We start from the raw sequence: 27,989 nt of genomic DNA on the forward strand, positions 1-27,989 counted from the left end.
TTTGATTAGTATCTCCACATAAGTACTCCCTGTTGTAGAAAATGAAATTCTGCAGTCTGTCACCCCGTCCCAGTCTGGTTAGTTGCATTCAGACCCTCCTATAGATAACTGTCAAGGAGGAAAAAAAGCTGCATTGAGGTATTACACACTGCTGATTTTGTTTTGCTTTCCCAGAAGCACGTGTCTACACAAAAAGTAAAAGTTGATGTACTGTTGTTAGAACTGTGGTGTTTTTCCCCGAAAAGTGCAGAAACTATGGAAATGTATGTATTTGGTGACTTTGCTCCAATTAGACATAAGTCTTCCACTTAAGTCTTCGACTTATGTTTCTGTGCAGGATTCATCTCTGACACATAGCAGGAAGAAAACCCCAGTGGACTCGAGAATGTCTCACTGGAGATAAGACTGCAGGGAATTACACTCAGGTCCAATGGAACTTCACATATGGTCCTGTTTTTGACTGTGGTTTGGCTGCATGTCCACCAAACCATACTTTCTGGTTTCAGCCTTTTATTTTCATTTGCTTGAGGTCATGCTTTTGAGTGCTTTTGACCCATGTTTGAGAGAATAAAAAAAAGGGGGAGGGGGACTTAAACTGTGTTCCTTAAGCGTAACATGTAACTTACTGTGGACGTTTCTTTTGAGGTCTATAGAGTCTACTCTCCTGGAATTCTAATACATTTAAAAATGTTTTTGGGAAATGGTATCAATCTTATGATCTAACTTTACTACCACAAAGGGAATAAGCATGTTTCCCAGAACTACTGTTTGAAGTCACTTATCAGATTCCCCAGTGCATGTGAACATAGCAACAGTCTGTGAGTTTAGCCGCAGAGACCAGCTGGACGCGTAATGCAGTGACATCTCAGTTTATTGTACTATAGATGTTCATTTTATTTGCACACATTTGTTTTTTGTACATTTTATAGTGTATTTTTGTATCTTGTAGCAACTCTAAGAAATTCACATTTACACAATGCATTTTAACATTAGTAGGTAAGTACAGGTGACATTCAACTTTGTCAGGAGGAGCTCCTGATCTGTGTGTAGTGAGATTGTAGTAATAATATCACAGAGAATCACAGTGAACCTCCCCATAGATTTCATGTGACATGTTCACAATTACCTGTCCCGTTTCCTGTGAAATGGAGGTACGGGTTGGAATTACCGTACACGCAAAACATCTGCACAATAGGGCCGATTTGTACTAATACCATTTAGAGTCTGAGGTGATGTACTGGATATGCTTTCATAATGCTTCATGTATAGCTTGTTGACTTATAGTACGAGGTCATTGGCAACATATTTGTCTTGTAATTCTCTCATTACCGGTGCCAGGTTTATACAGTTTGTTTGCGTCTCCAAGGTTCAACTATAGCTTTGACTTGTATTTACTAAAACCCTTCATTGGTTCTCAAAATATCAGAGAAAAAAACATAAAATAAGTGAAAAGATGCAAGAAAAAAAAAAAACAGAAAAAATAAAGACCTGACACTGTATACAGGCACTTGAACTATGGTACACTCTTTGAGTGCATTCATATTACGTCTAATAAGTGCTACAAAATAACATATCAGTTAGAAAAAAATACTGAGTCATAATATAAGTAAACACGATTGTGTGAAGACAAAAACAGTTTACAACAATAAAATGAGGGAAAACTCCAAACTTATCCTTGAAAGTGTCTTGCATATTTTTGTTATATTTTTCTGCAAGGGGGTAAGGGGTACATTGTTGTGTGTCTCATTTTCACAACCTGATGAAGAGAGAGAAGAAGCTGGTAGATCTGTGTGTTGCTCAGGGGCTGATTGGGCCCCAAGGGGAGATGAAGTCAGGGAGTTTCTCTTTAGATCAACACTCAGGTCACTCATACTGTAGCAGCGTCTGCTTTAATGCCACCGCCACAGCTAGGGTCCGGATGAATCATACCGGCTCTCTCAGTAGAAGAGTGAATCATACACTGTCGCTCTGCTTGCGTGGTCACATGTCCACACCACAAGCCCGCATCAACTGAGGAGCTGTGAGCCAAATGCAGTAGAGTTTTGTTTGTTTCCATTCATAACACCACAGCGATACCGAATGAATCACAAAGCACAAAGACCAGAAAGTTTAACTTTCTTGAGCTGTTTGTGACCATGTGAGTGACAAATGCAGCAGGAGTATGACTCACTTTCTTTGTCTTCCTTTCTCTGACTGACATTTCTTAATTATCTATTGCTCACTACACTCTACAGGCTCTGATCACGGGCAAACACATCCTATTTTTCAAAGCTTGTACAGTTATTTACATTCTTGCTGATGGTTAAATAAGAAGATTGATAGTATTAGTCCAGGGATTATGGAGGTTCTAGTTGTTACCTCTGGACCAGAGGTCCGCCACTTTCCTACTGTTTTCAGTCTTGATGTTATATTAACCTTCTGCTCTCCAGACTTTTCAGCAACAAAGCAAATAAGTGCATTTCCCATGGTATTAAGCTATTAAAATCTAGAGGTTTCTTAAACCGTGTTTCTACTATAATTATTAACCTATGTCTTTCTACTTATTTTTATTACATAACAGCTGTTTTATATCTGTACCTGTCTACCTACCTACTCTAACATACATCTATAGAATCATCTAGAGACTGTTTACAGAAATAATCCTCAGATCTCAAGACAATCACTAGTCACTACAAGAGGGACCCTGAGAAAGTACGTGCCCCTGTGTGAATGAACGCCAAAGCAGTGCAGTCGAGCTCAGCTACACAATACTTTTACAAGCTGTGTCAACTGCTTTTACACTGACTGCAAGCAGTGAGTGGGGGCAGCATGACCTGTTTGATAAAAGGTGCCCCTCAGTCTTAGAAGTGAGCTCGGACTAAGTGCTGTTATATCACCATAGTGATGGAGTAAATGTCAGTGGCCTCGGACTCGGATAAAGGATCTGTAATGTCACGTTGAAGCTTCAAAAAGGGGCTATGTGGCCCCTCTGTTGCCCGCAGCATTAATCTGAAAGAGAGGTGTCTGAGCTCAGTGGAGCAGAGGGTAAATTAAGCTGAAACCCTGAGGTAATTACTACCTGCCTGTCAGGATACCTGTCTAATGGGCCCCGTGTTGATGTGACAATGCATTAGTGCCTCAACACTGTTTATCAGGTTCTATAATGCAGACAGAGCTGTATGCAATGGGGAAATGGTGGAGATGGGGGTGATGGGAATGATAAAATCAGACTTTGTTTCTACTCGGTCAGTTATGACAGAGGGATTCCTTGTTACACTATTATTTTGTTTTTTAAATCGTCACTTTAGGGGGCAGCTCTCTATGCTGGCTCACTGATGATGTCATGACTCTTTTTTGGCAACTTTGCTTCGCCTGAGACATGTCAGCTCATCGCAGTGAGTCAGCAGAGCTCGACAGATCAGAGATGTCTCTCTCATGTTGCACATCCAGGCTCCACGAAGGAGCGAGGTGGCACCGTGCTGAATCAGCCATGAAACTCAAGCCACAGACTGAAAGTAATGCACCACAAATGGGAGACAAACATTTGGGTGTGTTACATTAGAAGCATGAAATTACTGAAACACAATCCCCGGAGGTGCTGCGAAGGAGTCACCAAAGGGATAGAGACTGTGGAGTGCAGGAAGAATCACCTCGCTGAGGAAAAACGGTTGACCGCTGAATGGGCTCCACGGAAACTAACCTTTCTTCCCAAACATCCATGGAGTCAGTGGCGTCGGTCGGTGCAGTCAATCTCAAATGACGAACCAAAAAAATTTTGCAAGTCAACATGCCATGAAGCACATTGGTTAAATGATAAAAGAACAAAAAACTTCCAAAGAAGCTGGAGTGACCCAGCTCCCCCACTGCTTTTTGCATCGCAGATGTCGGTGGGGGTCTAATAGAGTGAATCCTGGGGACAGATACAGGATTATCTGAGAGTGGGCCACCACAGAGAGAGATGTGAGGGGAAAAGGCTGCTGTGTGGTATGTCTGATGAGAAGAGAAGATAGATAATGGAGTACGTTGCTGCCTATTTACCTTTTAGGCACATATGTTTAATGGTTAGTGATCATGTAACTAGAGCGAACATGACTTAGGAAGGAGCAGAGGATAAACTGGCAGTGAGAATTATGTGGTTTGTCAATGATACTGGAATAATCAATTAAAAGAAGATGCACTGGCAGATGTGCGATTATGTACCTGCAGTGACATTGGTACAGAGGGTGGTTGATATTGCCATAGAGGTTTTTGTCCAGGCACACCGATTGATAGAGTTAGACTCTATATTCAGGGATAAGGAGTCACACTGTGGCCCAAAGTTGCTGGGAGTCTCATGCAAATCAAGTCTTTGCCTGTAGCCACTTCAAGATATGAGTCAGAGTTTTACATTCTCTGTGTGCCACCCCCTCCCCACTGCTGTTTGGTCCACAGTTCAGGTCCTCACGCTCCTCTCCCTGTCGTCAGCTCTGACATCTTCTCTTCCTCAGACTTCAGGCGTAGGCGAGTCAGGCTGGGGGCTGCCATCCACTCTCACCACTGCAGGAAGAAAGTAAAAAGAAATATGTTAGGCTCTGGCAGAAGACACACAGGTGATTTGTGGTGTTGTTTGAATCAGTGCTGGTTCATTTTTGAACAGGAACCTTTTTCTTCCTCACATGTATCATATTCTGTCTTGTACCGACGCAGTCTCCTTGTGTTTCCCACCGAGCAGTTCATCATTAGTAAGAGAGAGATCCTCTGATTGAGGCCACCTTGATTAGCTTCTTGTTCATTCATAAATGTTTTTCATTTCCCTCAAGACAAACATTATTTCCTCTCCACCAAAATACCCATATCTTGTAAATCCTAAATGGAAAACTCACATTTTACCCTGCAGGGGGCCCTGTGGTGTCACTCACTCAAAGAAACCTGTTAGAGTCATTAGCCTGATGAGGATGGAGGACAAATGCTCTCTTTTCCCACAAACCTCTTAACCTGTTGTCAATTGAAGGAAGCCATGGTAACACTTTGGGTATGCAGAGGCGTTACTGAGAGGACCCTGAATCCTCTCCTCTTCTGGTAGATGTTTTCTCGTCATTACTAATGCATCCCTTTGCCAGGGAAGTGGGTTTATTGTAAAGCTGCAGAAGAGGAGAATCCTTTTGCCGAACACGGGACCCTCCCTTAGTTCTCGTTGCTTTTACTCTTCCTACAAACCCGTGTTTTTCTACCTATTTTACTATGATAAGATACTGTTTGATACTGTTGTCAGCATCCGCCTCTCTGCTTCCTGTTTCTGTCCACCCTCATTCTGTCCAGTGACGGCCACAGCCCGTAGCACTCATCTCTCTTCCTTCCAGTTTAAACAAACACTCTACAGGAATCATCAATGACACAGAGCAGAGACATTAATGCTGGCCAGCACACAGCCATCTGTAACAGGCGTACGCACGGTGGCTCGTACCTGTACGTTTAGCTCAATACAGCTGTTTCTGATGTAGCATTAAAGCTCAGTTTGGAGTTTGATAAGAAAAGCCACATGGCTTATCTTGTGTTTTACTGTGGCCAAGCTCATGTGAAGAATACAAGCTGTTAGCTCGACCAGTCTATATCTAGTAATCCAACAAACCAAGAAACAAGATCTTTGATGTGCTCTTCATATATCAAGTAGGTTTTATTACACTTCAAAGTCTACATCTAGCCAAGTACAGATCAAATAATTGGAAGATTTCTTGTTCTGCTGCTTTAGGAGCAGACCCAGGAGAGGTGTTGGGCTGGGAAGCAATTTTGACATAGTGGCCAAACAGCCAAAACTCCCACATTGATCACGTAATGTACCCATGCCCAAAAAGCATTTTTCTCATACACAAAAATTTGAAATGAAGGGGGTTTAAGATAGGCAATACTTTTTCTGAGCAGCACAAACCCATGAAATATCAAAATTAGATCCATTCAATCCAGTGATATCTGAAGCTGTAACATTAAATTATTGTAGTTCTCCTAATAGTGTTCACTGAAAGGCAACAAGAAGTCAGCCAGCTCAGCTACAGGAAGTCTGTGGACAGTCTTATCTTAGCCAGCCCTTTGGTAATTTACAGCTGTCTCTGATTTTTGTAACATTTTGATATATAATTTCTTTTTGGAAGAGAAAATTATATATTATATATATAATGTAAACTTTCAGTTGCCTGAAGTTAGATATGTTTTTATTGGACTGCATATGCTGTCTGAGTGGGCTTAGGTGTCCTTACAAGATAGCAAACTCAATTAATAAAGAGAACTGGGAATGAACTGAGACAGTGCGGTCTACAATCATTTATTTTGATTTTCTTAATATAAATTACAAATTGGATAATGGGTCTGTCTTTTGACTGTATGTCTCTGTCGATCAGGTTTTTTCCCCAAAAAATCTCTGTGTGACCTAAATATAAAAAACTAAAATATCTGATTTCCCCTGGAATCTAGTTTACATCCTGTATTGTTTTCATGCTTCATCTTGGTCAAATCCTTACAGTCATGCGAATACTTCCACTCTTGGAAGTTAACCCTTTCCATTGTGGGATGGCAGCCAGTTATGATTCACTGAGTTATTCCCTATTACTGTAAATGCATTACTACTGAGATGTTCTGTCGGTGTTACTTATTTTGTGGGCTGCATGCCTGCTGCTGCACAATGTTCAAGTTTTAACAGTTTGTAGCCCTTTTTTGTTAACAAATCATCAAGATTTTTGCAGCGTCCCTGACACTTAAATTATTTTTGCCAGACACTGAGACTGACTCCACTTTGTACAGCCTGTGAGGTTAAAGATAGGGCAGGGATGCACAGTGGGGTGATGTGAGTGAAGTCTTGTTTAAATTTTAAACACATTCAATGTGCATGATTCAGAGGGGGAAGCAGGCAGCGAAAGAGGTGGTGGTGGTTGTGGTGGTGGTGGAGAAGGGGGGCAAGGGGGGTGCTGCAGAGATAGATGGGTCTTTTTAATGGAGATGAGCAGACAGAAATGAGGCCAAGCGCCCCCTCATGTAGGAGCACTCACCCCTCACCAGTGACTCCTGCACGGAATACCCTCTCTGAATGCTGTCAGTCAAAACAGCAGACACTTTCATTGCTCGATTTCTCTTTTTGAGGGCGTATTGGACTTGTCTTGACGGGTGGTGTTCCCCTTATTTTAGTCAGCAGTAAAATATGGTTCATGGAAACAGGAAACACCCGGTGATTATCATGGATGTGCTGTGCCAATGCTAACCCCTTTCGCATGTTGTAACTGACCCAGCTGGTTATGGAAGAACAGACAACCCCAAGCTTAATAGCATTTGCTGACTTTATAATGGCTTCCGACTCCACAGATGCTGCTGATGCCAATTAGCACAAGCTAAATACTGATGCTGGTTCAGATTTTGAAAGGCAATGAGATCAGGCCTGGACCTCGTCTCATAACACCTGCTAATGAGTCAGTTAAAGAGGTGACAGGGTTAACGGGGCAGTCATCTTCTTAGTGAACCAATTTCAAATTGGCCTTCTAAAAGAAATTCCTTCTATTCTCCGGCATGGAGCAGGCTCTGCATTTGTTGACTGGAAGAATGGAAAGAAGGACTCAAACAAAACAAAAAAGAAAATAAGCTTTTCCCAAGCCTCATTAGAATGTGACGGGTATCCTAGAGAAGACACAGTGGCATGAATTGTTCGAGGGAGGATCTGTCAGCTGTTTGTCTTTTTAGCACATTATTATCCCTGTGTACAAATTTTTTTTAGGCTTTACACAATTAGCCTAGAACGGAAAAAACAAATCCTGAGGGAGAGGGAGATAGAAAGAGAAGCATAAATAAATAACATGATCATGACTGAACTTGAAACTGCTTCAAGTAAAAAGCCTCTCAGTACTCCTATAGATTGAGTGAGAATACTGCTTTTATCTCCTTAATGTAAGTGCTATTTGAGTCTTGAAGGAAAGTAGACAGCTCTGTATTGTATAGAGGTCACATCCTGTTCCTGCATCACTTGCTTTTATTCTCCTTTGGGCTGTTTAAAGGTTATGCTCTTTCTCCACCTGCTCGGTGCAGATTCCCCACCATGCAGCTCGCCTTACTTGCTGCGTTCAGTGTTAAATCTATTGCACATACACCATAAATGCTCGCTATGCTCAGGATTTGCTTTATGAGTAGGACCCAGTGGGCTTGGGGCTGACACCCACAGACAGTGTAGGGAAGTTGGAAAGTACTGAGAGATTAATGCATCAACTCATTTTGGTCCTTTCATGACTTTTTTTTTTTCTTTTTTCTTATTTAAAATAAAGTCAGCTTGTATCCCAAAAATAGAAACATGTGGAGTACTTTAAAGAAGTATAATTGCAGAAACTTTTTAGTTTACTTAGGTCATCAGTGTTCATTTACAGATAACTATAAAAAGCCAAGCACTTCTATGTTTGTCTCTCTCAGAGCACTGCACAGAAAGAAGTAAATTAAGCACATGGTAAATTGCTTTATAATGGATCAGTAAAGTGCATAATGTTGACTGGTTTTATCCCTCCAAGGCAGACGTGAGCTGCTGAGTTCATCTTACAAAACCGCTTAGATTTTGTCTGGGTAGACATGTACCCAAAATACTTCATGACTCACTACAGACAAATATACAATGGAAGAGTGTTTAAGGTATGTAAAGATCAAACAGGTTATGTACCCTTTTTATACATACCTTGCAGATATGTACAGACTAAGATAGACAGTGTCTAACTTCTGTCAACACTGAATATTTTAGCCTTATAGTGGTGATATGGTCTATAATCTAATGTTCAGTACAAACCTTCTATTCATGTTACTGCACAGCCTCATAGTCAAAACACCAACATTCCTGTAGTCTAATACATCATGCATATGATTTGGCTTCACCTACCTACTCCTGGCAGCTAGGTGTTAGTCCTGCTGCTAGGTGATATATTGTTTTGATCTCAATCCCCAGACATTTGCCTCTGCTCTAAGGGAAAAAGTCTTGCACAATGCAGTGAAACCACTACAAGTCCTCGAAAGCTCAGCAGAGTATCTTGATGTAATTGATAATGACTTTCTTTGGCAGCTAAAGTATCACAGTGTGAAAGTGGAATGTGTTGGGTGAGTGAGTGCTTTATGTTAAGTTCAAGTTTCCATGATGAATAAAAAGTGGTGGACTAAAGCCAGTTGTTATAACTACATAGAAGCTTCTGGTCAGACAGAAGGTCTGTTTTAACAGGTCATAGATGCAAATACCTCGGCACGTCTTAGCATTTAGTTGGTGGACATTAGGGCTTAACATTGGGGTTGAAAATCTATTATAATGATTACAATCCTTCTTTCTATATTGTAATAGATCACAATATTGAAGTTGTACATAGTGATTTAAATGCAGTGAAATATACTAAGTATTATGCAACATGTTTAAAAAATGTTCCCAGTTTTCTTGGGATCGCTCATTCGAGCAACAAAATTTTGAAAAAAGATGACACAAATAGAATAATACAATAATACTGGAGTCAGCTTCAAACTCACCTATCTGATCCTGTGTGTGTGAGGGCTGAGCCTGGACTTCAGCCTGGGCCTGCTGCTGCTGCTGCTGTTGCTGCTGCTGGTGCTGCTGCTCCTGCAGACTCTGACTGTCCACTGAGATGCCACTGTCACTGTGCAGCTTCTCTCCCTCCGGCGTCACCATCTGATTGTTGGTAGCAGCACGGTTATTAGCTGCCTGCTTGTTCTGCTTGCAGCTATTCCACCTGTGGAGAAGTGGCATGTCAGAGGGTATGGCACTATTACTGTGAGATCCTACCCCACTTCTACATATTTGAGATTCACAGCAACATGATGCTGGTAGTACCTGTGATGGTAATACCAAAAATAACCACTGTTCTAAATTAGGTCAAGTCTACTTTCCTTGTAAGATATTAGTTATTGTTTTGTGAGAAGATCTTTTCTTATTCCTTATCCATAAAACCAAAAATACAAAACATATTTTGTTATTATTATGGCCTGAGTACACAACAGAACTGTTCCTGTGTTGCTTTTCTTTAGAACATGAATGACTCATGAATCTGTGATTTAAATATTCATGAGATATTGAGTGGTAAAGTACATTTAACACCCCTAAGTGTTATCTTATAAAATACTGGATGTTCAAGAAACTCACATAATTTGAAGTGTGTTTATGCATGCTGAAAAGTGTATGAAGAGTATTAGCCAAATGTGTGCGTGACTGCTGATAAATCTGGCACTCGAATTTCCCCTGGTCGGCACTTTTCAAACAATCAATGCCTCTAATGAGCTTGTTTACTTGCTTCAAATGTGTTTTAGCCCGGGCTTGTATCTGTCTGTCTGAGTGCTTGCATGTGTGCTAACGTGTTTGTGTGTGACCTCTGTAATGCATTAAGTTTTTGGGGTTTATTTAAAAATAGGTCAAAACCTTTTCAACCACACCAGGCCTGAATATTTCACCAGCCACCATGCTGCCATTTACTAGCCTGAGGCAACATCTGTCATTCTCACAGCCATCCACCAGACCCCCATCTCCTTCACTGTCCTAGATTATACTATGGCTGAGGTTCAAAACCCAATCGTGCTAATGTCTTTACCCACTGAGCAGGTTTGTATCACAGCCCTTTAATGCTACTGACCTTTTAAAAACAATATAAGCCACCAGGCCCACTACCACAGCAGCCAGGATGGAGCAGTAGATGGGGATGAGGTTTTCATTGAGACCATGGCCGAGGAAGCGAGGAGAACCAGCGCTAGATGTGGTTGTCTCTCCACCAGGTAGTGGGCCATCGGAGCCATCAGGGAGGAAATAATTGGTGAAGGAGGGTGGAGATTGACCCATATCGGAGGTGGGAGTGATATCTGTTGGGAGGTTAGGATCTGTATGGAAGAAAATGAGTCAAAGCTTTTATGAGAAAAGAAATACACCTTGATATGACAACAATGAAACAGTCTACACCCATTTTAGCAGATCCTTGAGGCTACATGTGTTCACAAAGCTGCATAGGGCTAAATGATAATGTCAGTACGCTAATATTCTCCCAGTAACCAGATGCTGATGTTTAGCACATGCAGTGTTTACCATGTTCATTAAAGTTTACCACAGTAGCTTGACAACATTTGCTAACTAGCACTAAAAACCACAAATGGCAACCTCAAAGAAAAAGTCAGAGGATTGGCAGAGTTATTAGGAAAAATGGGGGTTGTGTTGAGAACAGACACTGGCATCCCTAGAGCCATGGCACAAGCCTGAATAAAAAAAACAATCTTGTGAAGGAAGACACTTTCATATCTTTCTCATATCCAAGTTTGTTGGATTGTAGTTGCCAAGTCCCCAACCAGATGTCTGATAAACTGCACACATGCGGCAGCTGTTTCTGATAGACAGATGGACTAAGGCCAAGTTGATTGTGTGCAGAAAAAAATGTCGACAAAGGGAGCACATATCTGTCAAACACCAGGCCACTACACACCAGGCCCTGAACACCAGGTCTCTTCTTGCCATGTGCCCATCTCTGTGATCTCTGCATATTCCATGACATTAAGGCCAAATGGATCCATGTAGAACAAAGTCTGGGGCCTTAAAGAGGTCATCACATTGAATGTAGCTTTTGCTGAGGGCAGAAAATCAGGAAAGCTCTGTGCTACTGGATGGGTCTGGTTTCCATCATAGCTAAGTCTGGAAAGAAGAGTAATTTTCATAAATTGTCCAATTTCCGTTTTCTTTGTGAGCTCCATTAATGATTCAGTGTGGCTTCTCCTGAAAACACAGTTTACCCATCAAATCTCTCTTCCAGTTCTGTCATATTATGATTCTGTTTTAAGAAGTCCTGAAAGTAACACTGTGGTGATTCTGTCAGAAAGGCTCACAGAGCAGTCTGCAGACTGTTCTCTCCCTCAGGGTGTGATGGAGCAGACCGAGGAGAGGGATAGTCCGGCCAAAACCAAAACTCCTCTGAGCTCGGCAGCCTGGTGGGGACTGAGAATACGCAGGCTGGTTCAGAGATGAGCCTGTAATTCCCAGCAGAACCTCAGGCTGCTACTCATTAGCTTTGTATTGCTGCTCAAAGGAATAACCCTGTGGAGACCCCTGAGGCTTCCTTCAAGGCCAAAGCCTGAGATGTTCTGTCTCAAATACTTCAGGGGTCGTCCTACTTTACTTGTTCAGTTTTTAGGGGGTTAAATCCAGAGTAAGACAGATAAACCTATACAGTGATTATAATGAGTGGACCAGTTCACTAAGTGGTTGCCATTTATTGTAAGTTGATTCAGCATCCACTCTTAATTGCTGTTTCCTGCAAATTAGTCATTAGTTTCAGCTGAAAATTCCCACAACTTCTGTACATGTTAACACTATTCTTTCTATTTAGATTTATATTTAGCTATGCATATAGGTTTTTTCTTTTTGGATGTATCTGTGTGAGATTTCTGTTCCCATTCCAACTCACTGGAGGCAAATAGAATTTCATTTGTGGCACTCACAGCTTTGAAAAATGAAATTTTAATAATTGAACACCATCATGTGTTTCCAGAAACTATGTTCTGGTTACTGTGGATAATCCACAGACCTCACTGCCAACAGTTTCTATTTAAACTTCTTCAAACTGAAGAAATAGTCCCTATGACAACTGTGGGTTATAGTAATGGGGACATTGTTTTTTTGCAAAGACATTCTGTTGTTGAATTATTTAAATATCATTTTCCTTGCCAGTTCCTTTCACCTCCAGGCGCCTGGAGAATAAATGCCAGATATTTCGAAACCCAGATAAATAAATCCAGGTTTTCTAAAAACCTTAATCTATTTCAAAGGTGTCCTCTCCTACTCAACCTAAGTATGGCTGTCAGTATTATTAAATACTGGTATGAAACAGACAAGCAAATTATTTGCTATGACACAATGAATTAGTGTCATCATCATTTAACTGTCTTGTTGAACGGCTGGAATTCTTCCAAAAATGTCTTTGTTTTTTTAAATTAGGGGATTGACTGATTGTTGTGACTGGCAACAGACTGTGAGAACTAGGCTTTCAGTGGACCATCGTGGCCAAATGCTGTCCACACATATATTCTTCTTTTCACTGACATGGCAGATAGTCAAGTTTCTTCACATTGATTCGTTGCATAATTTACACACAGTTACTCCCTTTAATAGTCCGTTGGGACCTTGATGGGCAGCTTATGTGGACGTTTTTGAAAAACTTGTGTTTGTCGTTACTCCAGGTTGGTTTATCTGTGCGCATAGTGATGACGGGGCATTCCTGTCTCCCATGGGACGGGGATTGGTTTACTGAAATGCTAGAAAATATCTTTGACGGGCAGAAAATTACAGCACATGTGCATGCCATAGTTGGAAACAGAAGTGATGCAGCGGCCTATTTAAAGCAGTGTTATTGATTCAAATCTGTCAAAGGAGGGAGCATTCAGCAGGAGTGGAGCAGGAGTGTCTGTATTACATGTATTTCATGACCTTTCTCGGGATGTAGTCAGGTTTCCTCAGCTACGCCATACATCATTCGGCTAATGCAGGGCTGGCTAATGGCATTAGCAATGCAACAAGAGCTCGCAAATAGAATAAATTGTGAATGGAAGGTGCGAAAGTGAGTGAAAGTGTGTAGACGGGCGATCTTATTTACGGTTTGTCAAAGGAGTTGCAATCCTTGCAGCCTTGCTTCTTCAACACATCATCCTACTGTAAGTGTCGTTCTTTGGTGCAGTGAATGTTTTCTCCATGCAAACATATACATGCATCAGTCACACTTCAGAAATTGCTGTAAATTGTCTCTCTCATTCTGAGCCAAGATGACAGCTCTCCTGGGAGTCTGCTTCACATAGCTCTAACTCAACACAGAGAGCAGCTACAGTTAAAATACAGCATGCTACATCTTTATTGTAACTCCCCCTCTTTTTCTCCGGCCTGATGCAGAAAACATGGCTGGCTGTGGACCTAAGGATAAGTGCAGCGCTCCAGAGGCTGCATACCTCAGCTGGAGCAGAGTTAAGATGGCAGTGGAGCTCTAACAATTTCATTTTGGCTTCACTGGGTTTCAAACTCTCATGAAACAAAATAAATCTTGTCCAGGATTTTATGAGCATGGGGCTATGTGTGCAGGGAGATGTGTTTATTAGCAGGGTGTGGACGGGAGGGGGAGAAAAAAAAATTTAATTTTTATGAGCCATTGAGGTCTTTATGGTGAAGTTAACCCCAGGGTCTTGTGTGGATGTTGATGTCTTGGCTGCTGCCAGTTCAGGGTGGAGATGAGCAACTATCAGGCTCAGCACATGTACAATGACCCCTTTATCAACCGGCAAACACTCTCCCTCTGTCTCAGCTCAGCCTCTATCTCAATCTTCCTCTGTGTTTGTCGCCTGACATGCACACATCCATCTCACACACACACACACACACATACTGCAAATTATTCAAGAGAGCACTCTGTCTTCTGTTAGGGAGGGTTAATAGGGAGAGCAGGGGGTGCAGACAGAGAGGTAGAGTGTTAGGAGAGAGTGAGGAGGGGGTGCTGATGAACAGAGGAGCTGCTGTAAAGTGTTCTGATTAGCAGGAGTAATTATACTGCAGCGGTGAAGGCTCTGAATGCACGCTGGCCACCTTCCACTGCTCTGCTACCCCGGCCACTCAAGGGCCAGTGTGGGAAGAGATGAAGAGGAGGAGGAGAAAGAGCGATGAGCGGGTTATTAAAAAGAAGTCATCCTTTATGTGTTTTTCTAATCTTTCCATGTCTTAGTCTTGAGGACGAACACTCAAGACACTCAGCTCTTCACGTGTAATGCAAATTTGATTAGCAGGAGACTGAACAGCACCTTCTGGGGTTTACATGTGTGCACTGTCCGGTGTTTAATAAAAAATGCAGACGTTACAGGCCACTTGGCAGAGGAAAGCCTGGGCATGTGCCATGTTAGCCTGCTATCAGCCTTATTGATTTTGGATGTTCATTAAAAAGTGTTTGTGTGTCTGGAGAGGACTAAGCTTGTGAGTGTGTCTGTGCTTGTGTACTGCAGTCAACAGTTCATGCTCATAGAGGTCATTCAGCGAAACCTGAGCACATGCAGAAGAAATCCCAGGACTCGCATCGACCCCTCAGCATAAAATACCAGCACAGCACATATGCTGCAGCTCCCTGTCTGTTTCCATCTTTCTTTCTTTCTCTTTCTGTCTCTGTCATTATATCCTGTAATTGACACTCATGACAGCTGGATATGAACTGAGGATTTAGGGAATTGAAAATACCCCAATCATCTGCTTTATCCCATCGGGAAAAACTGAAAAAGACAGCAGGATATGAATTAACACGTATTTTCCCTGCATTAAAAATACATAGGATGAGAATAACAGCTTCATGTTTACTGCAGAAAATATATTTGTTTGTACAGTCATCACAGACCACCATGGAAGGACTGGAAACATCACCACATACATGTGACTGCAGCCATTACCCATAGGCCCAGTGGGTCTACATGACAGGGCTCTTCTTTCAACACAGATGTCCCACAAGGTTACTTATCATGCCATCTCCAGGCACTGCTGTCGCTGTTGCTACAGCACCATCGTTCAGGACAAGGCAGGTCAAAGGTGAAACCAGCTGCATGGGTGGGCGCCTATTGGGCAGCAAAAGGCTGTATTGTGCCCTTCATCAGATGTTTCTACAATAGATATTTCTGGTATTTTAGGGTACATACGGGTATTTAGTTGATGTGGACATGGGTTCCTCTACCCTTGCTAAGGAACACTGTAAGTCTTGTTTAGATGTGAATAGAATCTGAAGTCTGATGAAAAATAAATAAGGGAGAGTTTGTGAAACTCATTCCTAACTTCTCGCTGAATGTGAAATTGGTGAAATTTGGACCAGACTTGGGCCCATGTGAACATTTCATAAAGAAGTTTTTGATGCGTCATCTGGGAACCATGAATGTCTTTACACAATTTAATGCCTATCCATCCAGTGGTTACTGATATTTTTCACTGGTTATTAGAGTCATTAACTGACTGACATTGCATTCAGCTAAACAGCAGAAGTGTTGCCTCCTGTTTATCTGGAAAAACATCACTTCTGTACTTGTTTATGGTGAGAAGTGATGTCCCTGTTGTAAATCAGTCCCGCAGATTTCCTACTAAATTTAACCTGGTTGCAGACAATTTAAAAGGCGGTGCACACCCAAGGCAAGGCGCATTTTGATTGGTCTTGTTTATGATGAAAATGACTATGGTGATAATTTATTGATAATAAAAACTAAATGTAGTACCTCTGACAGTGTTTGGTACTCGTGGATGGAGAAGTGGTAAGTCATCATCTATGTTATTAGCCTTTCTTCCAGATGTTGACAGACTTTTCAGGTCCATTTACTTAGTTCTCATTACCTGCCAGTGTGTGAGGCCATGAAACGTGAGGTCAGTCTTCCATAGAGAAATATTGCGACTGAAGTCTAAATCCCAGCATTCATTTCAAGACCTGTCATTAAGATGTTCATTTAAAAATGATAATGCACACCAGAGATCAATAAAATGTCCTGCATTAGCAAGTGCTCCAGCTATTAAGAGCTTTCTCCAGAACATTTAATCACTCCACAATGGAAATGTCTCTTTGGTCACAGTTTGCATTAAAAAAAAAAACAACATAAAAGAGGAGCATTTCTCAAAAATAAAGCTGAACCACAAACCAAGTTCCATTGTTGGGAAAAGGCCTTTTTTTTTTTTTGTTTTTTTTTTTTGCCGTGGTTACTGAAGATGACCTACCTTGCTTTACAGTCTTCACTTACCTACTGTTGCTTCATAGAGTCACAGATTTTTATCAAGGGAACCAACAACAATGCCCCTAAGATATTTTGTGTCCCCCTTATGAAGCCGATTTCATGGTTTCTCTGACCTCAGATAATTTACTGCTAGTGGACACAAGATGTTTGACTCTATTCTGTGTATATTGCCTTCTGATTTGCTGGAGAGCTTGTTATTTGATATTTCTGTGTTGACACCACAGCAGCGTTTGACCTATTATTCTAAAGCTTTCATAATTCCCTGCCATTTGAAAATTTAACCAGCACCAACCTCTGACCTCGCCAGACTCTATCTGAACATCAAGAAGGCAGCATACTTTGTTGCTAGTTCAGGTCAGACCTCAGCTGTTAATTTCACTCAACCAAATTCCCAGGATGCAAAGCACAACTGGCTATGGGAGCTCTTAGGTCAAACTTGCAGAGTGCATCTTGAAGTTGGTTGGATCACGCAAAAACTTGAAGGTGGACAATAATCACCCACCACAAACTGTACATAGGGTGAACATGAATCAGAGAATGATCATCAGATTCTGTCCTGCACACCTACTCATTATTCCCTCACTTTTTCCTCAGTATATCTACAAGTTGTTTTCTACTTGCTCCTCACCAGAGTGTCCTTTGTGGTTTCCCAACCATTTTGTTCCCACCATACTTACCTGTTTTGTCTGTCTCTTACTGATCTGTTTTTTAGACCAGCAGTGTCCCACACTGTCCAATACTGTGCTATTTTTGTCCCACCAATAGTCTTAAGCCAAGATTTATTCAGTTCACTATCACATAGATCGTGGAAAGTGGCTGAGAAAGAGTGGCATTTTTGACTTACAGGTGTGAAAGCAACCTGATGTGTGGCAGACTTACTATGGCAGACAGTGTCACTGGTGGGTGTGCACGTAGCCAGCTCAAGCTCAGTTTCCTCATCACAGATGGTACAGGGGAGACAGGGTTCAAGGGAGCTTTCCCGGTCAGAGAAGGTATTATCCACACACTCCTCACACACTGTGTCGTGATTGTGTTCGCAGTGAGCGTACACGCCCTGTCCTACTGGGCACACGGTACAGGGTTCGCAGCGACCGGATATCATGTTGAAGAAGAAGTTGTAGTTGCAGACACAGATGGCATCGTTGGAGTCGGTGCAGGGCGTGTCCAGCCGCATCAAGCCGGTACACTGAGTGCACGGTCTGCACTGTTCTGTGTGACTGTAGTTCTCTGAGAAGGTCTCACCTGCAGGTGGGAGCACAAGACAAAGGAGATGAGACAGAAAAAGGAAGAGAGGGAAATGGGCGATGGGGCAAAGAGTGAAGGAGGTTAGAAGACATAGATAGCAGAGAATATGAAGAGATAACCAGGGGGATAAACATCGAGTCTAATGACATTAATCATGTTTACTGCACATTCATTAGAAGGGAGAACACATTGATCCGCTGGGCTCTTAGTGATTTGTGCTCCGGGACAAGAAAGGTGCTCTTGTTGGGGAGTGAGTCAAAAGCCTGCTACGCTCATTATGCTATCGATCCCAATGTGTTTGTGCAGTGCTGAGTAAACTGATTTAATCTCAGTCATACATACAGTGAATACATACAGGTTTATCCACACATACATCATGCACAGATGATTGAGACCTGTCTTTGTAAGTGATCAACTGTAAAATGTATCACTTCAGTGAAAAGTCAGTTTTCAAAGAGGGGAAATGCTGATTGTAAACTCACTGTAAACTGTGTAGCTTGCCAGTTGTTCAGACATTTGTTACTGTAACAAAGACACTGTCATTCCTGTAGAGAGCCACAGTGGTTTGTGTCGAAAGGTTTCCTACGCCATTGCAGGATTTGGACTGCTGGACTGGACAGATGTAGTTCTGAAAATTGGGCCTTAATAATGAATCCATGTAAAGATTCCCATTTTGAGGAACCACTCAATTGAATACTGATTTTTTTTTTTTTTTTAAACAGTGTGAAAGCAGAGGGCAGCAGATTTGTGGAGAATAGTGTTGAACAGAATGAGGCAAAAGCCATGCTAACTAATTACCTGCTGCTTTTCAATTACCTCAAACACTTCAGATGAACTCTCTAGGAACGTTTGCACCAGGAAAGTTCATCTGTGAAGTGATGACCTAACTGAGCTTATTCTTACCCAGAGAGTTCCTACGGGCACTAAGCAATCTATTAATATTGCATGTTTATATAGAATTATTTTCAGATATAATTGGATGCCTGCTGAATTATGCATTATATCGAGATGAGGAGGTGTGGGTGCGTGTTTAATGAGTGTGTTTTATTGCTTGAATGAGATGGTAAAGAGGCTGACAGGAAATGGGGGGGAAACTACTGCTCAGATTCACTACAGAGGCAGCGTCAATGTTTCCCAGATCCCATTTGACTTCTTTTGTGGCATGTCTAATATTATCAGCACTGCTGGAAGTTTAACATCTATCTATTCAGCATGAAACTCACAACAAACATATGCAACTCCACCTGTTTCACTCTTGTTCTTGTAAAGCAGTAAGCAAGTTGCTTAAAGTCTCTTACAGTGAAATAAAACAGAGACTGGGTGTAACTGTAAATACTGCCATGTAACTGTGGACGCGTGGGACTTATCTGCCTGTGCATGTGTCTTACTGTGCATGAAAACTGTTTAGTGGGTGTTGTGTTGAGCAACAGCATATTGTCAGTGTGAAAAGCCCCGCAGCAATGTCCCAGCACTTGCTTTTGCGTTGTAAGCAGCTCTGGCAAGTGAACACTGGCACAAACTGAAGCTCTAAACACCTTGTAAACAGCAGCTGAGAAGCCGGCGATGGCGGCTGTTACATTTCCCGGGCGGACCAAGCAGACCAGACGGAGGTAATGATATAGAGACGGGTATGGAGCTGGAAGAGGGATCAATCAGGTACAGCCTTTGCGTGTGGTCTGTTGCTCAAAGTGGAAACCGGGTCTAGAAAACTTGATTTAGTGATCAAAGTGTTGAGGAGCTGCTGATGTACAGCGAGAAGGGGAAGGGTCAGGTGAATCTAAGTGAGCTCAGTGTCCTCAGATAAGACACGTGTGCCTTCAGATCCTGTCTCATTTTTTCTGTTCTTATTCTATCGTCACCTCTTGCCCTTATTACTCTCTGAATGAACAATCCAGACCTGCACAAACAACACACCTCCGAGGTAACTGATGAGTTGAATTTGAGACATCAGAGCCTTTGTTTTCTTTGCAGTCAGGCTCAACCGGTAAATCTGCCCTCCTCATTCGTTTCAATTATCCCACAGGGCGCAGGCTTCGTTACTAATTTTAACTTGCATGCCTAAGACTCGTTGCAGTCCTTGTGTGTAAACATGTCTAAATGGGTCCATATGCACCAACAAGCACAGAAGAGCATGTGTGAATGTGGTTTGTGCATGTCTGATTTATATCAGCCATCTTGGGGCTAAAAGAAGAAAATAAAAAGCCCATCAAGAATCAGAGTGTCTTCTTAAAACTGCAAAATCATGATCTTCTTCTTCTAATTGTGAGCAATGACTGGTGCAGCTGAGAGTTTAGCATTTGCATGTTCAGCAGTAAAAATGGTCATTGGTAAAGGCAGATGAGGCTGCGTCCTGGAGGACACTGTACTTAAAATGTGCCACTGTCTGTGAAGACCCCCCCTCTGAAACACTGAAGTGTTTCAGTCCCATTAGTGTCATCAATAATGTAACTTCGTATGGCCTTGAAGCTACCTAATGATCTTTACAATCAGCAGTGTAATGAGCCTTTAGTGACGCTGGACATTTCTCCCACTCTGCAGTGTGTCAGAGTCATTATTTCAGCAGAAACACTATTTTTATCCTACGTGATTTTTTTTTTTTTTTTTTTTTTTTTTGCTGGCTGTGGATAAATTATCAGCATTTTGAACTCTGCATGATGCTTTTTCTATTTTCCAGTGTGTGATTATCACTGGAACTTATAAGTTCACTTAGTTTCCCTTCAGATTTGAAACATGTGTCTTAACATATTCCATGAGCTATTATTAGGACACCAAAGAAGGCAAGCTGTAATTTAGCAACCAGCATTTACAACTGCATCCTGTGCTACTCAGCTTCAGCTTTTTGGCCTTTTTAGGTTGACATGGAAGGGATAAGAGTTTTTTTGTGACAGCCACAGAGGAAAATCTTTATTTCTCCTTTTTTATGTGTCATGAGCCAAAGTTGTATGTGATTCTTGCTGATCTGTTTCAGACCTGACCAGACATGGCTGCGATTCTACTTTCCTACCTCCTTTAAATCCCCAGTGAGCTCTGGTCCAGCCGGCCAGCAGGGTGCTTCTTAAATGCTGCATTGACTCATAAGGTTCTCTCTTTGTTCTGTCAGCTCTTCGGACAGTTTGCAGGGCAAATTTTTTTCTGAATGGTTCATTTAGTGAAGCAGGTCTGGTTGTCTTGTCTCCCATGACAGTAGAGAAAAGTGGAGGAGACTGATAAATATTTCAGCACTGCTGATGCTGGCACTCATCCCAAGCTGGGATCGGGAGGTCGCGAAGGAGGAGGCGTGGGTTACACTGACAGGATGTAGAGAATTAATGGGGGGGGATTCATGGTAAATAACTATTCACTCATATTTACCATGAAACAGGAAATGGATGTGTTGAATTTTACTCTTTAATTATTCATTTCTGCACTTTAGAAAATGTTTCTGTAGCTCTAGTTTTTCATGTACGACCAGTGTTTCAGCACCTAACAGACTTATTTTAGCATGTGTGCTCCTGTGGGACTGGGTACATTAAGACTTTATGTGCTGAAACAAAAACAATATTGAAACCAATGAAAATGCACTTGCACTGGAAATTGAGTGCAACCTCCAGGGTATTTGAGCTTAATTGTTGAGTGTTTATCAGCAGTGAATACCGTTCCTGTACTGCACGGCAAGGTAATTGTCACTGTTAGAGACACAATAGGCTTTTCAATATACTTTAATTAGCTGGATCAAATGAGTAAAGATGCATTGATGTAACAGTATGCATGATGAATGAGCAGATCGTGGCCTTTGGTGCCTGGCTTTCTAATACCATTTTATCCACTAATACAGACGATGAGTCATAGCAACAGAAGAGGGAGTTGGGGGCTGCTGGCTGGAAAAGAGAGTACAGGATGAAAAGAGGAGACACGATAAGAGTTGGTGGGATTCGCTGGTGTGGAGGGGTAGGGGATATGGTCCTGAGCGCCTGTCCTAATTATAGGAAAATGTGGGCTGCAGTTTGCCATCTATGCATCTGCCATACTTTAGAAATATGACGTGCAAGACAAATTCCTTTTGACGTCAAAGCAAAGATAAAGCCCAGACTCTCTTGAAGCTCCGACGTGTTTCTCTAGAGACACCAGGCACCTCCACTCAACTGTTTTTCGTTTCCAGTCTATCATATGCAGAGACTGATGACTATTAATTACTCTGCTCACTCTCCATCTACTGGTGGAACTGGGTTGTTACAGCATCGATGCAATGGAGGTCCACATTGTTCCTCTTTACTTTGCAGAGACTCGTTTTTGTCAATTTCACGCCTCTACCTTTTCTAATAACGACTTTGTTTGGCAGAGCTGGCTGATGTGAAATTGACTTGCAGTACTTTGTACCTTTCTGTTTTTCTATCCTGTGGCACTGTCGTGCACCAGTAGAGAACTGGCTCCCTGCCCCTATAACCACCAACACTGCTCTCGGGGGCCTCGAGGCGAAGAATAAAAACTTCAAAGGGATAATATCGGCCAGACTTGAGATTCCCAATAAAACACAGAGCTTAGCATCTGTTGCACGAAGAAGTTCACAAGTTCAGTGATAATAGTCACAGCATTAATTCCCCATAATGAAATCCATTTATTACTGTGTCCTGTTTTGCACTAGAAGATTTTTAGGTTTGAAAGATTTTTCCAAGTTTCGATTAATGTCCAACAGAGAACACTGGATTTGTCTCATCCCACATCTTCAGCTCTTCCTGAACTGTCCACTGATGGTTGTGACCTATACTTTGACAGTAACTTTGACAAAGCTACAGGCCAACATCCTAAAGGGCATTAAGAGCTGCCATGCAGAAAGACCCCTGCATCGAGAAAACATTTGTTTGTACCATTGGCTCTTCTTCTTCTCCATGATGTTGCTGTGGTTGGCACCACTCCCAGCTCTGGTCTGTAGAGTGAGTGCTAATGGTTCACAGCCTGAGCAAAGTTGTAAGTGAACACATTTGGACCCACTTACAAGCATCAAATATATGAATTCCTGCCTTATTTCTCAGAACACTTGATAAAGGCAAAGCAGACACATCATACAAATAAGCAAATTGAACAAGAGCAGTTTGTTTTGGCTTTGCAGGACTTTTGTCTGGAGTTCAAGCCTCCATCACAAGCACAGAATATGAATGTGGGGGTAAAAATAAAATGATCTAAGTGCAGAAACTTTGCATTCATCTAGTATGTGTTTATGCAACACAAGTAAGGGCATACAGTTTTGCAGCTGTGCAGCAGTTTACATATGTATAAATATGATTTTGATCATTTTAAGATTAAATCTGCTCTTTTCATGTTTGACACATCAGGAAATGGTGTTTCTGCAAAGTCAGGTTTTAGTATTTTGATGTTGAAGGTACTTTTCCAAAGTATAAATAGGATAGTTCACCCAGATCACTGAAATGCAAAACATATTTTGGCCTCATTGTGAACAGATTTCATTGGAACCATATTGTACCAAAGATGAAAATTGTTTACAGTGAGCTCTGTAGACATTGTGGAAAGATTTGTTGCTGTTGAGGTTTTTTAAATGTAATATTTGACCACTTTGAACATCATGAATGGTGGCAGCACAAACTTCAGGAGCAGTTATCCCAAAACCTCAGATAAAGACAGTATGTTTTGACACCACTGTCTAATAAAAAGTTCTGAAAGAAAAACAAACTGTAGAAAAACAAGTTAATTCTTAAAGCAAATCAACTTATTTCTAAAACGATGCTGAAATAATGTTACATAAATTTTCCAAGCTAAAATAAGTTATTTTGCCAAGAGGGACATCTTTGCTCCAGAGAAATCCAGAATTCCATTGTGAAAATATAAATTTATATCTAAGTTGTAAATTATAGATTTATTAATAGTTAATAAGAAACATGCTGTAATGATAATAGAGGTCAGTCATAAGCCAATAAATAAAAACAACAGGAAAAAAATCTCTTTTGCTGGTGTTTGTTTTGTTCTTATTGGTATAAATTAGTTTCTCACCTTCTAATAGACCATCAAGTCTCTATTTATAAATAACAATAATTGATTAGTAAAGGATTGGTACACTATTGAATTAAGTCTGTCTTCATAAATGTTTCTAATAAGTAGACTGTGATCCATACACTTCACAAGCCAAAGGGATTTTATTACTACCTGCCAACTCAAAAGTTGTTTATACTGATGGCTAATATCTTATTTATAATGTATTAGCACATGATTTATAACCAGTTGTCAAACCATTTGTTAGAACTTATGACTCATGTGCAAATGGTTCCTGATTAGAAAGTTTACCATTGTTTTTTTTTTCTTTCAGTGATCAGTATTTTTATTAGTTGACTGTTGACTCGTTATGACCTCAGTTTAAAAACTTCACTGCATAGATGAAAGAAATCTTGAAATCTTTACTCACTGTCCAGACACTGTGCACACACTGTCTGAGTGGCACCACACTCCTTCAACACTCCCTCTCCAGGTGGGCACTCCTTACAGCATTCTCCACTCCTGGTGTACTCGCCGGAGTCACAGGTGAGCAGCACCGCCCGCTCTGTCTTAGACCCAGACACCGACGCCACCTGGACCACAGGGAGCACCACAGTGAATCAGAGCGGCTCATGCATACATACACATACACACACACACACACACACACACACACACACAGAGAGAGCAAACTTTCACACGTGTACAAACACACTGGGCCACTGTGACTTAAACATACACAGCAAAACAAATTGATGAAAATTACTGCCAGGTGTCCAACATGTTCCTCAGACCCAACCACTATCATGATTCATCACAAATCATGTCGTCTCCACCTATATTAGACACACTTTGAACAAACTAAACTGCCCTAAAAGCTTCCCTGAAGCCACATCACCTCTAATAGTGAACTTGTGACACGTTCTGGCCGTGACAGTAACCATAAAATCATGTGTGCACGACATTATTCACATGCCTTCCCTAATTACTGTCTAAAGGTGAGAGGAGCTGGGAACGTCCACCCCTGCTTCCGATCACCACTGGCACACGCACAGAAACACACACATTCTTCTATACTTGTGAGGGCTTTATGTTGGAATAATGAATTCCCTAAAGACCTCACTCATAACTTTAATCACAGCAGCAGCATGTTTAAATCCACCCCAGAGTCCCTAAACACTAAAAAACCTAAAACTCTAAGTTAACCAAATGGCCAGAATCTCCCCACTTTACCAAAAATGCCCCAAATTTTTTTTTGTTCCTAGATGTATGTTTATTCCCAGACGATTAATCAAAATACAAAAATACACTTTTTTCAGCAATGCAAACATTCATTTGATTATTTATTTTTTGTTTGTTTGTTTTTTCTTTGCTTTTGACTACAAGACAAGTTTTGCTGCTGACCTGATTGCAGCAGGCAGCCACTCTACTATAAATACACATGCATTTGCTGTATTTCTATGCCCTAATGACACAGAAGTATTTCCCTATATGATTTCATTTCCATTTTTGCATGCACCATTTACTCTTCTTCCGCATGTTGCCGAATCTGTCTAATCTACTCCAGTTACCACTGCTCTCTCCTTCTCTTGCAGCATTTTCTCACTGTCCTCACTGATACAGTACACATGCCACACAGCTCTACTGGCAAGGGAACTGAGGCATGTTTCACTGGTGTGTAACAAGTCTGGTACAACCATGGTAAAAGGAATTCATATCCAGACATTTTAGAACAAAGGAAATCACAACACTGAATCATTTTCATGCCCTGTGGCTTTCATTATGCAACAAACAAAAGCTCATTTCCACTTAACTCACATTTGCTGAGACATCAATTGAATCTTTTTTTGCCTTTCTCTCTCTCTCCTTCGTCCCTCCCCTCCCTGCCGTCTCTGCTTTCATTCAGAAACACATGTCCTGAGCAGCCAGCAGCTCGCTCTCATTCTCACTCTTCTTTTGCTCAATATTTCCCCCTTTCTGTCATTCCACTTTTTGCTCTCAGTGTGCTCTTCTCCTTACTGGACAACCTGTTATCTCAACATTACTGCACAAACCCGAGGTTTTACGTGAGTAAATAATCAAGGTTGAGTCATATGCACCATTCTCTGTAAAAATGAAGTCTGGATGCAGCCCCAAAACCTCAAAAGTGTTCCCTCATGTATGTACATGGGTAAGGAATCATGTCCCTGACTGCTGCGCCAACTCCCTTTCCTGTGACATCTCTCTGGAATATCACTCAGCCTGAACGCAGAATAATGGCAAATTCAGTGGGAAATTCCTTCACCAGCAGCAGGAACATGCGCAAAAACGTAGAGTAACCCAGCTGTGATGTGCTTGGTTTCTCCTCTCTCCAATTTCACGGTCAATTTGAAAGTTTATTTCGAAATTTAATTCTGCCAAAGTGCCCACGACTGTCGCCACCCTTTTAACCAGCTGTCATAACAGTGTCCCTGCGCATCCAGGGCTGTTCACATAATGACTGAGCTGCACAGCCCAATTAGACCAGCTGCTGTGGACATACCAGTGCGCTGGGAGGATTTGCCCTCTGCTCTGCACTTTATCTCCATAATGAACTTTTTCCACATTATCAATGGAAATGGGCTTAATTTACAGTTTGTATTGGGTAAGAATGAGTCAATTTACTATATAAACTGCAGCATCTTTAGCTCTTCTTATTGGAACACCCAAAAATTCAAAGTCGAAATTAATTACTTTTACTCATTAATGCTATTAAAGACAGCCCAGTGTGACGCAGAAATCTCAATTTTCCAGAAACTAATCCCAGCTTTAACTTTTTCTTCCTGGATGGAAACCAAGAGGGAGGTGTGTGAGTGTGGCTGCCTGTAGGAGCATGTGCATGCACGGAGCTGCAGGGGATATAACATAACCTGAGCATATAATATCACATGCAAATCACTTGCTGTGTAGCTACGTGCATATCTAGCAATAACAAAAAAAAAAACAATACATTAGTCCTTTAATATAAGCAGAAAAAAATTCACAGTTATCATTTAGAAGATTAGAGGTGACACGTAAAAGTCCAGAGGTCCAGGAAAACTAACTATTATAAAGTGCATATGGTCCCAAAATGTATTTATAGCCAGTATTTACATTATAGTAGTGCTGGGACAGTGTAACAGCAAATGCACAGTAGTTCCAGCACAGACAGGACTTACCAGAGCGCAGAAAATCACCAGCGATAAGGAAGAAGTCATCCTGCGTCGCCTGCTGGACTCACATAAAACAAATGTTGTGCAGAGAAAAGCAGCGCTATGTGAAGGAGGAGAGCCGCTCAGCAGGAGTGCTCATCTTAATCCCGCCGCCACCGATTTGATTTTTGATTTTGATTTTTTTATATTATTATTATTTCAATTCAACGAGTCTGCACCATCACGCGTCTGTTCGGGACCTGGGGACTGGAGTCAGATGCGACTGTCGGTGTACCACCCCCCCTCAACACCACCACAGCTGTACACACTCTCTCTCCAGCACACGCACAGAAGAAGAAGAGGAGGAGGAGGAGGAGACCGTCCTGTCCAGAGTGCTGCTAAGCTGCAAGTGCACTGCGGAGGAGGCAGGAGAGGAGAGGAGAGGAGAGGAGAGGGGGCCACTTTATTACCCCTGACACTCCTGCGGTAACAATATACAACCTGCTCCCCTCTCTCTCTCTCTCTCTCTCTCTCTCTCTCACACTCTCTCTCTCTCTCTCTCTCTCTCTCTCTGATTCACCTGATCGCTAAAGTGGCATAAAAATGATTTACATTTACTTTACATTTAGTATAAACAGTCAACATTAATTTCTGACAGTTTCAGCAGTAGTAGACCCTCCTGCCAGTCTCTCCGGTATTATGTAGTACTATGAGGCCAAAAGTATGTAGACACACCTGCAGTATGTGCAGCTCATGTTTATCTACTATTTCTTTTCATTTCTTAAAATCTTCAATATTTATATAGCCTATCCATTTTCATATTGCAGTCTTGCTCTTTTCATAATGCCTTTTATGTCTTATGAAAAACCGTAGTGGCAGTAGTCTGGGAAGAACCTGACATTACTCACCATGTGT

At 41.6% G+C, this 27,989-nt stretch overlaps 1 protein-coding gene across 1 annotated transcript; it reads right to left on the minus strand.

Annotated features, from left to right (window-relative positions):
* Positions 1-897: 897 nt before the first annotated feature.
* On the minus strand, positions 898-27,472 carry ngfra (nerve growth factor receptor a (TNFR superfamily, member 16)). The gene is made up of 6 exons (XM_026326147.1): positions 27,102-27,472; positions 24,356-24,518; positions 17,599-17,961; positions 10,593-10,833; positions 9,478-9,698; positions 898-4,515 (listed from the first exon to the last, which is right to left on the minus strand). Exons 1-6 carry the CDS (start codon positions 27,138-27,140, stop codon positions 4,463-4,465), a joined length of 1,080 nt encoding a protein of 359 aa, XP_026181932.1. The 5' UTR covers positions 27,141-27,472; the 3' UTR covers positions 898-4,462.
* Between the last annotated feature and the right edge of the window lie 517 nt (positions 27,473-27,989).

The sequence above is a fragment of the Mastacembelus armatus genome, chromosome 8, assembly GCF_900324485.2.
Source record: "Mastacembelus armatus chromosome 8, fMasArm1.2, whole genome shotgun sequence".
Lineage (NCBI taxonomy): Eukaryota > Metazoa > Chordata > Actinopteri > Synbranchiformes > Mastacembelidae > Mastacembelus > Mastacembelus armatus.

Bases quoted from the DNA above. Each gene is read 5' to 3' on its own strand.
- ngfra (XM_026326147.1), bottom strand. From the start codon at position 27,140: ATGACTTCTTCCTTATCGCTGGTGATTTTCTGCGCTCTG. The intron at 9,699-10,592 runs GTCAGTAGCATT...ACTTCTCCACAG, and splicing joins GCTTATATTGTTTTTAAAAG to GTGGAATAGCTGCAAGCAGA. The intron at 4,516-9,477 runs GTGAGTTTGAAG...TTCTTCCTGCAG, and splicing joins ACACACACAGGATCAGATAG to TGGTGAGAGTGGATGGCAGC.